This window comes from Oratosquilla oratoria, chromosome 8 (genome assembly GCF_046742065.1).
Source record: "Oratosquilla oratoria isolate Oo_2021 chromosome 8, ASM4674206v1, whole genome shotgun sequence".
Lineage (NCBI taxonomy): Eukaryota > Metazoa > Arthropoda > Malacostraca > Stomatopoda > Squillidae > Oratosquilla > Oratosquilla oratoria.
In genome coordinates, this window is record NC_134784.1 from 30,572,812 (window position 1) to 30,589,637 (window position 16,826).

At 38.3% G+C, this 16,826-nt stretch overlaps 1 protein-coding gene across 8 annotated transcripts in view; it reads left to right on the forward strand.

The window, feature by feature from the left end:
* The window catches only part of yem (yemanuclein), a 167,310-nt gene that overhangs the window by 121,970 nt on the left and 28,514 nt on the right, over window positions 1-16,826 (forward strand). For 7 of the 8 annotated variants that reach the window (XM_076189097.1, XM_076189094.1, XM_076189095.1 and 4 more), the window contains one exon: window positions 674-788. The exons of the other annotated variant lie outside the window; for it this stretch is intronic. In XM_076189097.1, coding sequence (XP_076045212.1) covers window positions 674-788 — 115 coding nt within the window. The remainder of the gene's footprint in view (window positions 1-673; window positions 789-16,826) is intronic. 8 annotated transcript variants of the gene reach the window in all.

The following is a 16,826-nucleotide window of genomic DNA, read 5'->3' on the forward strand; positions in this document are numbered from 1 at the left end:
TTTTGGATAAGAAAATTGATTGTGTGATTCATGTTGCCAGTCCATGTAGCTCTGTAGATATAAGTATACTGTGGGAAAGAATGAATAACAAAATAAAGAAGTGTGTTTTGCATGAGAAATAGGAGAATTTTTTTTTTTTTTTCTAAGAAAATAATGTATAAATATCAGATCACTGAGTACTTATTTTCAAATGTGTATTTCATACTCCAAAAGGGATATCTGTGTTTTATAGAGCATGCAGATCTAATGACATATTATTTTCTCATTAAATGCAAATGTGGAAAATATTTTGTAGAGGAATACATTTAAAATATGTAATTGGTAACAATATTAAAAGTGGCTGGACTGTACTGGTTTGACCTATGAATAATGTACAGCCAACAAAAGAAATAATGAAATGCTAAGCATGTAAAAGACAGTGGAGCAGAGGATGAAAACCCACAACCTATCCCTTGTGGTTACATTTGTATGCATCAGAAATATTGATTCATTCTCCTTTCCATTAGACTTGCCCTTCTTCTGTTTTTTATTTATTTATTTATTTATTTTTTTTTTTTTCTATGCGTGAAAAGGTTACTCCTGAGATTAACCCTTCATTAACTGGCTGCACTCTAAACAGAAGCTTTGATGAAGTATGTAATTGCCTGCTTGCTTTGCTTACTTAATCACCCAGATGAACAGTGCCTCTACCCCCTTCCTGTCATCAATGGCCAATGTCAACAGTGATGTCCTAAGCTTCATGGACACCTCCATGAACTCTTTGGATGTCTTCAACAGCACTCAGAAAGGTGGGAATCTAAATGGCAAATGTTGTAAAAACAGCATAGGAGTGTATCTGTGTGTTTATCCAACCTAACTGTATTAACCTAATTGTAATGTAAAGTAGGTATCCTCATAGGGTCCTATCTCTGTCTCCTAAGAGGGGTGGGTTGTATTTCTTTATATCCTTTGGCCATGTAGTCTTTTTCCAGTTGTTTTCTCCATGACATGATATCCTCTTATCCCAACCCATTAAGACATTCACTAGATCAAGATGTAGTAACACATTTCTAAATCACATGGAGAACCCACAGTGGAGTAAAAGAAAACTTGGTTGAACATTTGACTTAATATTTTGGCTACTGGCTGTAGCCGTCTTCAGGAAAGTACAAGATAGTCGAAGTGGTAAACCATAAGGAGGGGGAATGTAACAGGAACATGGACAGCTCACATGACTGGCCAGATGATGTCACTTAAGGAAAAGTCGTGGGGTTGGGCGGTGGTGTCAGGAGAGTGATGATTACTGACCAAGCAACTCGCTGATTACTGAGAGATAATGTCCAGAGACCATTGTCCTTTGGAAATGTTAAAATTAGGACATTCCTCACTGGGAAAAGGCCAAACTAGTGCTTGAGTCCAGTTGTGGTTTCAGGTGGAAAATAGTTGAATCCACCTTAATTGAAAAATATCCCAGTTTTAACATCTCCATAGGGACAATTGTCTCCTAGACATTATCTCACAGTTAGTGGTGAGTTCCTTGGTCAGTAATTATCATCCTCCTGACCCCCTGTCCAACCTCATGACTTTTCCTTAAGTCAGGTCATCTGGTCCATCATGTAAGCTGTCCATGTTACTGTTACATTACCCTCCTTATGCCATATGCCTTACCACTTTGAATATCTTACACTTTCCTAAAGAGTGCTACAGCCAGTAGCTGAAATATAGAAGTCAAATGTTCTTCCAAGTTTTTTTTTACTCCAACTATGGGTTCTCATTAGGACATATTCTGAGTACATTCTCTTTCATCTCATTGCTGCTAATACTGCAATCATGTCACTTCTCATCTTTTGGTTATGGTAGGCCCAGTATTTCTAATCTTTCCTTGTATGATTGATCTGCTAGTTTGGGAAACAAGCTGGTTGCTAGTCTGTATTCTCATTACTCAGTTTTATTCTAATTTTATGTGGGAACCTCACCACTTCTACATGTTCTACTGTGGGGTGGATTTTTATTTTTATCATGTTTATTTTTTCTATTATTATATATATATATATACCCAGTATGTATATATATATATATATATATATATATATATATATATATATATATATATATATATATATATTATATATAATATATATATATATATATTTGTATGTATGTATATGAATATACAGTGAGACCTCTCATTAACGGATGTTAATAAGCTGTGTTTGCGGTGTTTTCGCTGTGTTTTCGGTGTTTTTGGTGCTGTTGTTGTTGTCGTTCCCTAGACTGTCTGTCCGAGCAGTCCCGTCTCCCCAAGGAATGCCATAGCCGAAACTGGGTTTTCCCACAAATCCTTTATAGAGCGTATGTTGTGTTGTTTGCGTGCATGATTGTGTGTAATGCAGTCTTCCATTATGTGTTGTATGGTATGGGGTGAAGTGTTACATCCTGGGCAGCTGTTCACAATGCGGTCATCCAGCCTTTTCTGGTAGCTTAGAAGTGCTGGGTGGTGACCGCACCGTAGTCTGGCCAAGTGGAATCTGTCCTTTCGTGGGAGAGAGGATTCAGAAGGGTGGATATCAGGGGGTCTGGCATGCAGCAGTGTGTTGTCTTTCAATGTGTTAATGGAGTGGTGAGTGATATGATTATGAATATGTTTCCGGAGTCTGGTATTTGGTGGTTGTGGAGGAAGAGAAGAGAGTATCTGTGCGTGATAAAGGTCTTTGGGTGTAGTTTTAATGTTTCTTGGTGTGTGTGGGTGTTCTGCTATGTAGTGTAGCGGGTGTAATGTGTTTGTGGTGGCTGCGGCAAGTGTTTGTGTGCCTCTCATGTCGAGGTGGTCCTTGACTTTGAGGACTTTTGTTTCATGGTGTAAATGGTCTGTAGGTGATGTATTTGTGCAGCCTGTAATTGTTTTTAGGGCTTTGTTTTGTGTGATTTGAAGGGTGTTGTGGTGTGTCTCACTGAGATTAGGAGCCCATGCAGGACTCGCATAATTCAACACTGAGCGTATGCATTGTTTGTATATCGTTATATTAGTTTCTTTGTTTTGTCCAAATGTTGTTCCAGTGATTGACTTAAGTGCGTTAAGTCTGGGTGTGCATTTGTTTTTTATGTTTGTGATGTGTTGTTTGAAAGACATGGATGTATCGTATGTTACACCAAGAATTTTCGGTGTGTTTGTGTGTGGTATTAGAGTGTTGTTGATGTAGAGATGAGGTATGTATTTGTGTTCTTTTGTCCAGTTTGTGAGAAGTGTTGCTGTAGATTTGGTTGGAGCTATTTTGAGTCTGTTTGTGATGAACCATGTGTTGAGTGTGTCAAGGTATGGCTGGATTATTTCTGCAGCTTTGTCTGTGTTACGATGTGTGCATGTGATTGTTATGTCGTCTGCGTAGGAAGAGATTTGTATTTCTGAGGTGTCTGGCATGGGTAAGTCATGCATGTATAGATTAAATAGTGTGGGGGATAGAACTGAGCCCTGTGGTACTCCGTTCTTAATGTTTCTGATGTGCGATGATTGGCCATTATATGACACGTAAGCATTCCTACCTGCCAGATAATTGGCCAGCCATCTTTTGGTGTTATTGTGCATGTCTGTGTTATATATTTTATTTGTTAGGTTGTGGCGGGGGATAGCATCAAAAGCTTTACTAATGTCTAATGTTATAAGAAGTGTTCTTTGGTGGGGCCTATCTGAATTGATGCCATCTAAAATTCTTTGTGTGAGGTTTGTCAGAAGAGTGTTTGTGGAGTGTAGTGGCCTAAAACCGTGTTGTGAGTCAGCAAGGGGAATATGTGGTGTGACAAGTTTAAGTATTAGGCATTCAATGACTTTAGAGGGGGTGCAGAGAAGTGTGATTGGGCAGTGCGATGTTGGGATTGTTGGGTCTTTGTTCGGTTTTGGAATGGTGATTATTTTACCATGCTTCCAGATGTCGGGTATAGTGTTGTGTGAATAGCTGTAGTTTGCAATGTTTGTGAGTGCGTGTATACCTTGTGGTCCAATGTGTTTTAGGTGGATGTTGCTTATGTTATCAGGGCCACAGGCAGATGAGTGCTTGAGACTATGTATTATGAGTTTTGTCTGACTGTCTATGAAGGGTATATAGTCTGAGTCTGTGGGAAAGTCTTTCTTACGTCGAATGGTGCGTCGGTCGTCAGGGTGAGAAGTGAGATGGCTTGTCTGTGCAAAATGACGTATGAGTGCGTTTGCTTGTTGTCTGTTTGAGGGTAGATTATCTGTTGTTGTGATTATTGCTGCGTGAGAGCGTGTAGTGTTACTGTTGGATAGTGTAATGCTGTTGAGTGTTTTGTATAATTTGCTGGTGTTTGTTTTGTGATCAAGTGTATTGATAAAGTTTTGCCAATTTTGTGTTTTTTGTTCATGTATTTTATTGGCAATCACAGTGTTTAGTGTTTGTATTTGGTCTGCTATGTTTTGAGGGATAGGTGTGGGGGTACCGTGTTTAAGTGTGTCATGTTGTCTGATGAGGCTTTGGATTTTTGGTGTGAAGTTGGGGTTGTGTGATTTTCTGTTGCCTCTAGGGATGTATCTCTTGTCTGCATTTTGTATGATTGTATTAAAAAGTGTGCACAGCATTGTTTATGTTTGTGATTGGTGTACTGTTAAGTGTTTCAAAATGTTGTTCTGTCTCTTCAATAAAAGCTTCCCAGTTAACTCTCTTGTAATTGGTGTAAGTGTGTCTGGCCAACTGGGGTTCATCTTGTTTTGGTGGTGATGATGATTGGAAGGTGGTCAGAGCCAAGGGTTCCGATCACTCTCCATGATGTTGTTGGGGTTAGGCAGGGGGAGCAAAATGTGATATCAGGAGAGGAGGGAGTGTAGAGGGCTTGGTGTGGGATATGTGTATGATTATGTGTGTTCATGATAGTCAATGAGTCAAACTGAGTCTGTATATCAAGCCCTCTGTCTGTGTCAGGGTAGTCGACATACCAGGCAGACGACTTGGCGTTGAAGTCTCCACCCATGATCAGGTTGGGGATTGAGGCTAGTTGGCTAAAATGAGGCCTGAAGGTGTCTGGAACTGTGGGGGATGATTGGGGGGAATGTACATGTTAACTATTGTCAGTGTTGATTTGTTGCCTGTGCGGATTCGAATGGATTGGATTTCTGTTGTGTTATCTGTGGTAGGGAGGAGAATTTTGGTTGTGGCACTTGTGTCCACAAAACAGATGGAGTGGTGGATCAGGGTGATGAGTCCACCGCCATAGCCGTCAGTCCGGTCTTGTCTGATGGTGGTGTAATTATGAAATGATGGTGTTTTGTGTGAGTGTCTTAGTTTTGTTTCTTGAAAAATCACAATGTGTATGTTGTGTTGTTTAAGAGTGTTCAAGTTCATGTTTTTTCGTGTTAATACCGTCAATGTTGTGTTGTAATATGTTGATGTTGTGTGTTTTGTATGTGTTGTATGTTGCCGTTTGGGGTTGAGGTTTGGGTGGTAGTGGGGAAGGTGTAGGATCTGGGTCAGAGGGGGGGAAAGGAGAGATCGGGGACAAAGGAAGGGGAGTACTAATCGGGGGTAAGGGCAGAGGGAAATTGGGAGTGGGTGAGGGTGCTGGCTGTGGTTGGGGAGGTGGGAGTGGGGTTACTGGAGGGCAGGTAGAACATGTCCAAGTGTTTGTGTATTGGTTTGTGTCAGCAAGTGTTGTACAAGTGAGGTGGGCCCAGTTTTTGCACATATTGCACTGAACTGATCCCTTTGTCTGCTCGAAGTAATGGGTTTAGAGCATGTTGGGCATGTGTATTTTGTGGTGGGCACAGGATTGCTCTCTACATCTCCAGCTAAAAGTAGAAGAAGAGGGGTGATCACTGGAAAATCACCCCTCGGTGCAGAAAAAACGTAATATTGCATGTTGGGAAAAAGGATTGTGGTACTCCCCAAGGTAGGCGTAGCTCCTCTTGGGGACCGGTGCCACCCGCGTAGAGCCGGTGGCCAGGGGTGGTTGCTGCCGTTTGGCCCCCAACTCTTGGGGTTGGGGGGTGGTCCCACGACGTAGACGCTGCAGCTCCAGGACCTGGTGCTGTTGTTTAGTGTGTGCAATCACTATGCCACCCAAAAACCACTCCAAGTCAATGCATTATTCACATCAACGGACACTGTTACCCCCTTTTAGTTCATTAATGAGAGGTAGTACTGTATATATGTATATGAACATATATATATACATATATATATATATATACATATATATACACATATATATATATATATATATATATATATTTACCTAGTTGTATTTTACGGGAAGGGGAGCTATGCTTGTTGTGTCCACGTCTTCATATCTCGTTTTATCTAGACTGTTTTTAAATTCGTGTATTGTTTTTGCACACTCCACTTTCTCATCTAACTTGTTCCAAACATCTATTACTCTGTGGGGAAAGCTGTTCTTTTTCAGGTCTCTTCTATAACTGTCTTTCTTGATTTTCTTTCTGTGTCCTCTTGTATTTCTACTATCCCATTTTATTAGATCCTCTCTATCAATAGTTTCCATGCCTTTCATAATTCTATAAAAAGTTATCAAATCTCCTCTCACTCTTCTTTGCTCCAATGTCTGTAGCTCAAGTTTTGCTAGTCTCTCTTCATATGATAATTCTGAGAGTGTTGGTGCCAATTTCATAATTGCTGTTTGTATTCTTTCAAGTTTTGTTATACATTTTTTTTACTTGGTGACCACATCGTCGCTGCATACTCCAATCTTGGTCTTATCAAAGTGACTAGCATTTTCTTCACCATTTCTTCGTCCAGGTATGTAAATGCCACTTTGATTGTTCTTATCAAATTATAAGTTTCTCCAATAATTTTGTTTATATGTTTCTCAGGGGACATATTATTCATAATAATGACTCCCAGGTCTTTCTCATTTTCTACTTTTTTAATTTCTTCTCCCAATTTATATGATCCCACTATTCTTTTTTTGCTTCCAAATTCTGTTATACTACACTTCTTAATATTGAATTCCATCTCCAACTTCCTACTCCATTTCCGTACTTTATTGAGATAAACAATTTTGCATCTTCCGCAAAGAAGCTCGTATAACTTTCAATTCCTTTATCCATATCATTAATATATATAGCAAACATTGTTGGGGGCAGGACTGTTCCTTGTGGAACTCCAATTATCACTTCATCCCAATTAGAGTGTCTCTTATCACCACTCTCATTTTTCTTTCATGCAAGAAGTCTTCCATCCACTCCAGCAGTTTGCCCTGTATTCCTCCTGCAGTTTCTAATTTCTTTAGCAATTTCTTATGTGGTACTTTATCAAAAGCTTTTTTCAGGTCTAGAAATGCACAATCAGCCCATCCATCTCTTTCTTGTATTACATCTATTAGCCTTTAATAGAAAGACATTAAGTTTGTGACGCATGATTGTCCATGTCAAAATCCAAATTGCCTTGGATTTATTATGTTGTTTTTTTCCAAATGCCATACACATCTAATTTTGATCATTCTTTCACAAATTTTAGCTATCATACATGTAAGAGAGACCGGTTTATAGTTAGTAGGTTCTTCCTTGTTTCCACCTTTATATATTGGTACTATATTTGCTCTTTTCCAATCTTCTGGAACTTTTCCTTCTTTCAATGAACTGCTTATTAGACTATGTATTTTGTCTGTTAGTTAGTCCCTGCATTCTCTTAAAATCCAGTTTGCCATTCCATCTGATCCATGCGATTTTCTGACATCGAGATTACTCAAGTGATTCATTATTTCTCTCCTTGTTACTTCTATCTCTTTCATAGGGGGACTTCCTCCTCCCACTCGACATCTCTAAGTTGTATGTTCTCCCTCATAAACACCGATTTAAAATGCTTGTTCATAATTTCTGCCATTTCTATTTCCTCTGTGTATTCAACTCCTTGTCGTAGTTTCTGTAATTCTTGTCTGTTTTTCAGTTTGTTGTTTATAAGTCTATAAAAAAGTTTTGGTTGATCTTACCATATATCTATGACATCTTTTTCGTATTTTCTCTCTTCTCTGCACACTTGTACATATTCATTTCTATAACTAGTATATATTTTCCATTTTTCAGGTCTTTTGTCTTTTTTCCATTTTATCCAAGCTTTATCCCTTTTGTCTTTTAACTCCCTACATCTTTTGTTGTACCAACACTTTACATATCCTTTTTCTTGTTTTTGTCTTGGAACATACTTTTCCACTCCTTTATATATCTTTGTCAAAATATTCCATTTCTCTTCAACTGTTGTTTCCTCCTTGTGTATCCTTTCCCAGTCTGCTGTTTGAAAGAATTCTCTTAGTTTATAAAAAAAAAAAAAATCTATACATCAATCTTCCCTTCCTATATTGTTCGTTTTTTCTATGTACTTTAACTCATTTAGTTCCAGTTCAACCAATATGTGGTCACTTTTACTTATTGGTGTCTTATATTCAATCTTGTCCACTATTTCGGGTTCTGATGTGATTATTAGGTCCAGTCTCGATGGTTCTTCCTCATTTCTATACCTAGTATTCTCTTGTATCCATTGCATCATTGTATGTTCTATAATCATACCAAGTAGTACTTTTCCCCATAGGTCATCTCCACCCTTCACTGTCATCTTTTCCCAGCAGATTTCTTTTCAATTAAAGTCACCCATTATAACTATTCTTCCTCTATCTTCCATTATCTTATTTAGTGTTATCCTTGTGTCTTCTAACATATTTTTGTGTTCCCTCTCTTCCCATGAAGCCGTTTTAGAAGGCACATGATTTACCACAAACATCCTGCTCTACCCATCCCTGTCCTCCACTTCCATCATAATCATCTCTATTCTTTGCATATGTGACATTCCTTTCATTTATATCCTTCTTAGTCAGGAACATAACTCCACCCCCTTGTTTTACCTATCTGTTTCTAATCCAATAATTATATGCACCATGTCCTACACTGTTGGGTGGTAGTGGACCTTTCAATTTTGTTTCTACAATTCCCATTATGTCCGGTTCTTTTTTCTTCAGGTAATCATTCAGTTCATTCAAGCCTGTTATTAGGCCATCTATATTTGTGTAGGACAATTTTAATTTTCTGCTACTTCCATCGTGTTTTCTGTTTCCCTTCCGTTTTTCTCTGCTATGAACCATTTCCTCACTTTCATATCCACTACTCTCCAATAGAATTTCTCTTTGACTCTGTTCTTTTCTAGTTTTTTTCAATAGCTTCTAGTCTTTTTGCTTTCTCATCCTCTCTTTCCTCTTTATTCATTTCTCTTTTTATCCATACCTGTTTATATTGATCACTGTTTGCTAGTTTCCCTGTTTTTGCCAAGATATTCTCTGCTGTCATTTGTGACCTGAATTTAACCTTAATTGGTCTGGTCTTATCTGTATTGTATTTCCCTAGTTTATATATTTCTTCTCTTTCTTTCCCTTTTTCTGGTTCATATTCTTTAATTACTAATATCTTATTTACTTTTTCCTTCTCCTCCTTTATTCTTGTAGTCCTATTTGGATTATGCATCTCTTCCATCCCTATTATGATTATTAATTTCTTTTTATCCACTAAGTCTCTTATATTCTCCTTCTCCCTCATCACTTTAATAACTGTGTCCTTAGTGTGGTCTTTCATCTGTTGTTTCACTATATCTCTAAATTCAATTTTATTATTCTCTTGTGCTTTTTTTTCAACCACTTACCTCTTTTGCTATGGACTCTTTATTCTCTTTATTATTCCTCTTTAATTCCTCATTCTCATCCTTTACTTCTTTTAACTGTCTTTTTAATTCTTCTATTTCTTTAGTTAGGTTTTGATTCTCCTTTAGTTCTTCCAGTTTATCAACTCTTTGTGTAACTAGTGTTAATTGGTTAAACCTAACCTCCCATGCTTTGTTAATTTGTTTTAGTTTCTCCTCTAGATTTACTAGTTGGGGGAGGTTGTCATCTCCTCCCTCATTAAATCCATAAATGCAGTTATCTTCTCTTTCCATTGAGCTGTTATCTATATTTCTGCTTTTGACACCTCTGCTCACCTGTTCTACCTCGTCTGTGTGTTCTGCACACCTTTTGTTTACACCCCTTCTAACATCCGGGGCCCATTCATCCCCTTCCTTATTTCCTTCCACTTTCCTCTGTAATCCCTCCCTTTCTCCTTTTTCTTCACCTTCCCACTACACCATGAGCTTTCCCCTTCCCTAATAATACAGCAAAGGTACTCTCTCATTATTAAGATCGACGAAACTTGAAGTTTTCCTGGAGTTCCAAACTTCACTGTCACTTTGACCGACATGTGTGTGTTTGTGTGTACTTACCTAGTATTTACCTAGTATCTTACAAGAAGGGGAGCTACGATCGTGGTGTCCCATCTCTCTATTTCGCCATATCCAATTTCCTCTCAAATTCGTGTATTTTTTTGCACACACTATTGTTTCATCTAGTATGTTCCATACATCCACCACTCTGTGGGGAAAACTGTTCTCTTTTCAGGTCTCTTATATATATATATTTTTTTTAAAGCTTCCTCCCATGTGCTCTTGTGCTCTTATCCCAATTTAGTTAGTCTTCACTATCAAGGACTTTTTACCTCATGATTTTGTAGATGGTCACCTCTTTCCTTTGTTCCAGAGTCTGTAATTCTAGTTTTGACAATCTTTCTTTATATGACAGTTTTGATAATGTTGGGGTCTTCATAGTTGCTCTCTAGATTCTCTCAATTTTTCTTATATTCTTTTTAGTACTGGGTGACCATAGTATTGCTGCATACTCCAATTTAGACCTTATCAGTGTGAATAGTATTTTCTTTACCATTTCTTCGTCCAAGTAAGTAAAAGTCACTTTTATTTGACCTTAGCAAGTTATAGGTTTCACCAACAATTTTTTATCTGTTTTTCAGGGGACATATCCTTTGTGATGTATGGAAGGGAGTAGGTTGGGGATGGAGGGGGGGTTAGGTAGTGGTTCTGCATGAATGATATTTTGATGCAGCCTGAAGGAATTTCTCCCCATCTTCCAAGTTTTTACATGATGGGATGGAGAGAAGAGTTGTCAATTGAATGAAGTGGCCTTGGTGTGTCTTGCTGCATTGTTTCTGACCCAGGGCGATGGGCAAGATGCAGGGATGACCCATCATCCATGATGAGTCAAGATGAGAGGAAAGGAGGGGTTGTGGGTGGGAATGGAATTTTGCTTTTTGACTTTGGCTACCTCCTGGGTAAGGGGGAAAAGCCCTTGAGATATGTATGTATATTTTACCTCGTATTATAAGGGAAGGGAGCTATGCTCATTGTGACCCGTCTTTGTATCTTTCAGCATCAAGTTTATTCTTAAAATCGTGAATAGTATTTGCACACACTTTTTTATCTAAGTTATTCCATATATCCAGCATTCTGTGTGGGAAGCTATTCTTTTTCCTATCTCTTCTATAGTAGTCCTTTTTGAGTTTCTTTTCATGACCTCTTGTTTTTCCATTGTCATTTTTTAGTAAATCTTTTCTGTCAAGGATTTCCATTCCTTTTATGATTTTATATATAGTCAGTAGATCACCTCTTTCTCTTCTTTGCTCTAGTGTTGGTAGTTCTAGTTTCAATAATCTTTGTTCGTATGTTAATTTGGAAAGAGCTGGTGCCAATTTTGTTGTTGCTGTCTGTACTCTTTCTATTTTCCTTGTATTCTTGTTAGTACTGGGTGTCAATAGTGTCGCTGCATATTTCAGTTTTGGTCTAATCAATGTGACTAATATTTTTTTTAATGATTTCTTCATCCAAGTATTCAAATGCCACTTTCATTGACCTTAGTTGTTGTTGTCGTTCCCTAGACTGTCTGTCCGAGCAGTCCCGTCTCCCCAAGGAAGGCCACAGCCGAAACTGGGTTTTCCCACAAATCCTTTATAGAGTGTATGTTGTGTTGTTTGCGTGCATGATTGTGTATAATGCAGTCTTCCATTATGTGTTGTATGGTATTGGGTGAAGTGTTACATCCTGGGCAGCTGTTCACAACACGGTCGTCCAGCCTCTTCTGGTAGCTTAGAAGTGCTGGGTGGTGACCGCATCGCAGTCTGGCCAAGTGGACTCTGTCCTTACGTGGGAGAGAGGATTCAGAAGGGTGGATATCAGGGGGTCTGGCATGTAGCAGTGTGTTGTCTTTCAGTGTGTTAATGGAGCTGTGAGTGATATGATTATGAATATGTTTCCGGAGGCTGGTATTTGGTGGTTGTGGAGGAAGAGAAGAGAGTATCTGTGTGTAATAAAGGTCTATGGGTGTAGTTTTAATGTTTCTTGGTGTGTGTGGGTGTTCTGCTATGTAGTGTAGCGGGTGTGATGTGTTTGTGGTGGCTGCAGCAAGTGTTTGTGTGCCTCTCATGTCGAGGTGGTCCTTGACTTTGAGGACTTTTGTTTCATGGTGTAAATGGTCTGTAGGTGATGTATTTGTGCAGCCTGTAATTGTTTTTAGGGCTTTGTTTTGTATGATTTGAAGGGTGTTGTGGTGTGTCTCACTGAGATTAGGAGCCCATGCAGGACTCGCATAATTCATCACTGAGCGTATGCATTGTTTGTATATTGTTATATTAGTTTCTTTGTTTTGTCCAAATGTTGTTCCAGTGATTGACTTGAGTGCGTTAAGTCTAGGTGTGCATTTGTTTTTTATGTTTGTGAGGTGTTGTTTGAAAGACATGGATGTATCGTATGTTACACCAAGAATTTTCGGTGTGTTTGTGTGTGGTATTAGAGTGTTGTTGATGTAGAGATGAGGTATGTATTTGTGTTCTTTTGTCCAGTTGGTGAGAAGTGTTGCTGTAGATTTGGTTGGAGCTATTTTGAGTCTGTTTGTGATGAACCATGTGTTGAGTGTGTCAAGGTAAGGCTGGATTATTTCTGCAGCTTTGTCTGTGTTACGATGTGTGCATGTGATTGTTATGTCGTCTGCGTAGGAAGAGATTTGTATTTCTGAGGTGTCTGGCGTGGGTAAGTCATGCATGTATAGATTAAATAATGTGGGGGATAGAACTGAGCCCTGTGGTACTCCGTTCTTAATGTTTCTGATGTGCGATGATTGGCCATTATATGACACATGAGCATTCCTGCCTGCCAGATAATTGGCCAGCCATCTTTTGGTGTTATTGTGCATGTCTGTGTTATATATTTTATTTGTTAGGTTGTGGCGGGGAATAGCATCAAAAGCTTTACTAATGTCCAATGTTATAAGAAGTGTTCTGTGGTGGGGCCTATCTGAATTGATGCCATCTAAAATTCTTTGTGTGAGGTTTGTCAGAAGAGTGTTTGTGGAGTGTAGTGGCCTAAAACCGTGTTGTGAGTCAGCAAGGGGAATATATGGTGTGACAAGTTTAAGTATTAGGCGTTCAATGACTTTAGAGGGGGTGCAGAGAAGTGTGATTGGGCGGTGCGATGTTGGGATTGTTGGGTCTTTGTTCGGTTTTGGAATGGTGATTATTTTACCATGCTTCCAGATGTCGGGTATAGTGTTGTGTGAATAGCTGTAGTTTGCAATGTTTGTGAGTGCGTGTATACCTTGTGGTCCAATGTGTTTTAGGTGGATGTTGCTTATGTTATCAGGGCCACAGGCAGATGAGTGCTTGAGACTATGCATTATGAGTTTTGTCTGACTGTCTATGAAGGGTGTATAGTCTGAGTCTGTGGGAAAGTCTTTCTTACGTCGAATGGTGCGTCGGTCGTCAGGGTGAGATGTAAGATGGCTCGTCTGTGCGAAATGACGTATGAGTGCGTTTGCTTGTTGTCTGTTTGAGGGTAGATTATCTGTTGTTGTGATTATTGCTGCGTGAGAGCGTGTAGTGTTAGTGTTGGATAGTGTGATGCTGTTGAGTGTTTTGTACAATTTGCTGGTGTTTGTTTTGTGATCAAGTGTATTGATAAAGTTTTGCCAATTTTGTGTTTTTTGTTCAAGTATTTTATTGGCAATCACAGTGTTTAGTGTTTGTATTTGGTCTGCTATGTTTTGAGGGATAGGTGTGGGGGTATCGTGTTTAAGTGTGTCACGTTGTCTGATGAGGCCTTGGATTTCTGGTGTGAAGTTGGGGTTGTGTGATTTTCTGTTGCCTCTAGGGATGTATCTCTTGTCTGCGTTTTGTATGATTGTATTAAAAGCGTGCACAGCATTGTTTATGTTTGTGATTGGTGTACTGTTAAGTGTTTCAAAATTGACCTTAGTAGGTTGTATGTTTCACCTACTATTTTGTTTATATGTCTGTCCGGTGTCATGTCATTGCTGATTATCACTCCAAGGTCCCTTTCCGAGTGCACTTTTTTTTTTATTTCATTTTCACCAATTTTGTAATTTTTTGAAATTCTGTTTTTGCTTTTACCAAACTCCATTATGCTACACTTCTTGATATTAAAGTTCACCTCCCACTTTTGAGTCCATTTCCAGATTGTGTCCAGGTCTGATTGTAATGAGTCACAGTCCTCATTTGTTGATACTTTGATATTTTTGCATCATCTGAGAAGAATTCATATAACATTCAACTCCATCCATGTCGTTTACGTATATGGCAAACATGATTGGAGCCAGTACTGACCCTTGTAGAACACCACTTATCATTTCTTCCCATTTCAAGTATTTGTCTCTAATTACTACCCTCATTTTTCTCCCAGTAAGGAAGTCTTCCATCCATTTTCATAAATTACCTGCAATGCCACCTATTGATTCTAATTTTCCTATTGATTTTTTGTGTGGTACTTTCTCAAATGCCTTTTGCAGATCTAGATAGGCACAGTCTGCCCATCCATCTCTCTCATCTATTATATCTATTATTCTCAAATAGAAGAAGATTAGATTTGTTGTACATGATCTTCCTTGTCCAAATCCAAATTGGCTTGGGTTTAGTATAATTTTTCTTCCAGATGTTTAACCCATCTACTTTTAATCACTTTTTCACATATTTTAGCTACTGTGCTTGTTAGGGGGACTGGTCTGTAGTTAGTTGGATCTTCCTTACTTCCTCCTTTATATATTGGTACAATGTTGGCATTTTTCCAGTCTTGTGATACTTTTCCTTCTTTGAGTGAGTATTTTATTATAGTGTGTATTTTATCTGTTAGTTCCTCCACGCATTCCTTCAGTATCCAATTTGCAATTCCATCCAGACCATGCAAGTTTCTAACATCTAGGTTTTTTATTTGGTCACTGATTTCCTTTTTTGTTACAGTTATTTCTTTCATTTGGGGGGATTTCTGTTTCTCTATTCCTTCACAGGTGAGTTCTCAGTTGTGAAAACCGATTTGAAGTTGTTACTCATAACTTCTGCCATTTCTTGTTCTTTTGTGTATTCATTACTTCCTTGGCATAGTTTTTCTATATCTTGTTTATTTTTCAGTTCATTCACATATCTGTAAAATAGCTTCGGCTGATCCTTACATTTTTCTATAATTTCTTTTTCATAATTCCTCTTTTCCTCCCTGCATGTTTTTAAATAATCATTTGTTAGTTTGATGTATGTTTGCCATTTGCTCTTTTTTTCTTTGTCTTTTTTCCATTTCTTCCAGGCTTTGTCTCTTTTATCCTTGGCTTCTCTACATTTTTTGTTGTACCATTTTTTTATGTATATTCTTTCTTGCTTTTGTTGTGGAACATATTTAATCACACCCTCATTATAAATTTCCTTTAGTATATTCCATTTCTCTTCCATCCTTGTTTCTTCACTAAGGAAATTTTCCCAGTTTGCATTTCGAAAAAATTCTTTAAGTTTCTCAAAATTTGTTTTGCTATATATTGGACTTCCTATTCTATGTTTCTCATTTTTCTTAGGTCCATTTGCTCTCTTAATTTGAATTCTATTAGTACATGGTCACTCTTTCCTAATGGTGTTTTGTATTCTATTCTGTCTATAATTTCGGGTTCCAATGTGAGTACTAAATCCAGTCTTGAAGGTTCCTCATTGTTTCTGTATCTGGTATTTTCCTTTATCCATTGGGTCAATGTGTATTCAATGGTCATATCGAGTAGCATGCTGCCCCATGTGTCCTCTTCACCTCTCACTGTCAATTCTTCTTATGTGTATGTGTGTGTGTATATATATATATATATATATATATACATACATACATACAAATACACTTTTTTTCTCCTTTTTCTTCTTTGTTTTCTTTCTTCCTTTCTTTTTCTTCATCATCATCATCATCATCATCATCTTTTCATTCTTTCTTTCCATTTCTGTGGCAAAATGGTACCCTTGTATTTGTTCAACAACCTGTGTCTTCTCCATAGTCATGTTGATATACTTGTCAGGTGACAAATTGTCCATGACCAGTATTACCAGATCCTTCTCTTTTGCTCTTGTAATAATTTTATTTTCCAGTAAGGTAATGATGGGTCTTTTTACCCATTTCCAATACTCGTTTGTTGGTTTTGAAGTAAATTTTCTCCTTATGGCTCCAATCATATATTGTCCAGTCAAATAAACAGATTTGTCACTTGTTCAATGACGGTCCTCCAAGGTTCATGAGTTTTCATGATGTTTTCATCTGTTCGGGAGGTTGACGGTCGCCTTGAGTGAGTTTGGTCTTCCAGCAACAATTGACCATTCCTAAAGTGTCCAAACCACTCATAAACATTTTTTGCTCATGGCAGCATCTTTATCAGCTGTTTGGAGCATGATAACTGTTTTAGCTGCCATTTTCCCCAACAAAAAACAGGATTTTTGTGGCATCATGCTCCTCCTTCCTTTCATCCATCGTAAGAATAGATGAGATGGCATGAAGCAGTACCGTGGCAAACCATGGGCTGTATGTCTTCCCACAATGACTCCAATAAGCAGACTGATGCCTCACAGTTGTCTCATGTGACATCTAGTGGTAGAAGCCTGAACTATTATGGGTTTGTTCCACAGAAGACGTTCCAGTTACTTTTGGGTACTCCCTCATATCAAAGAC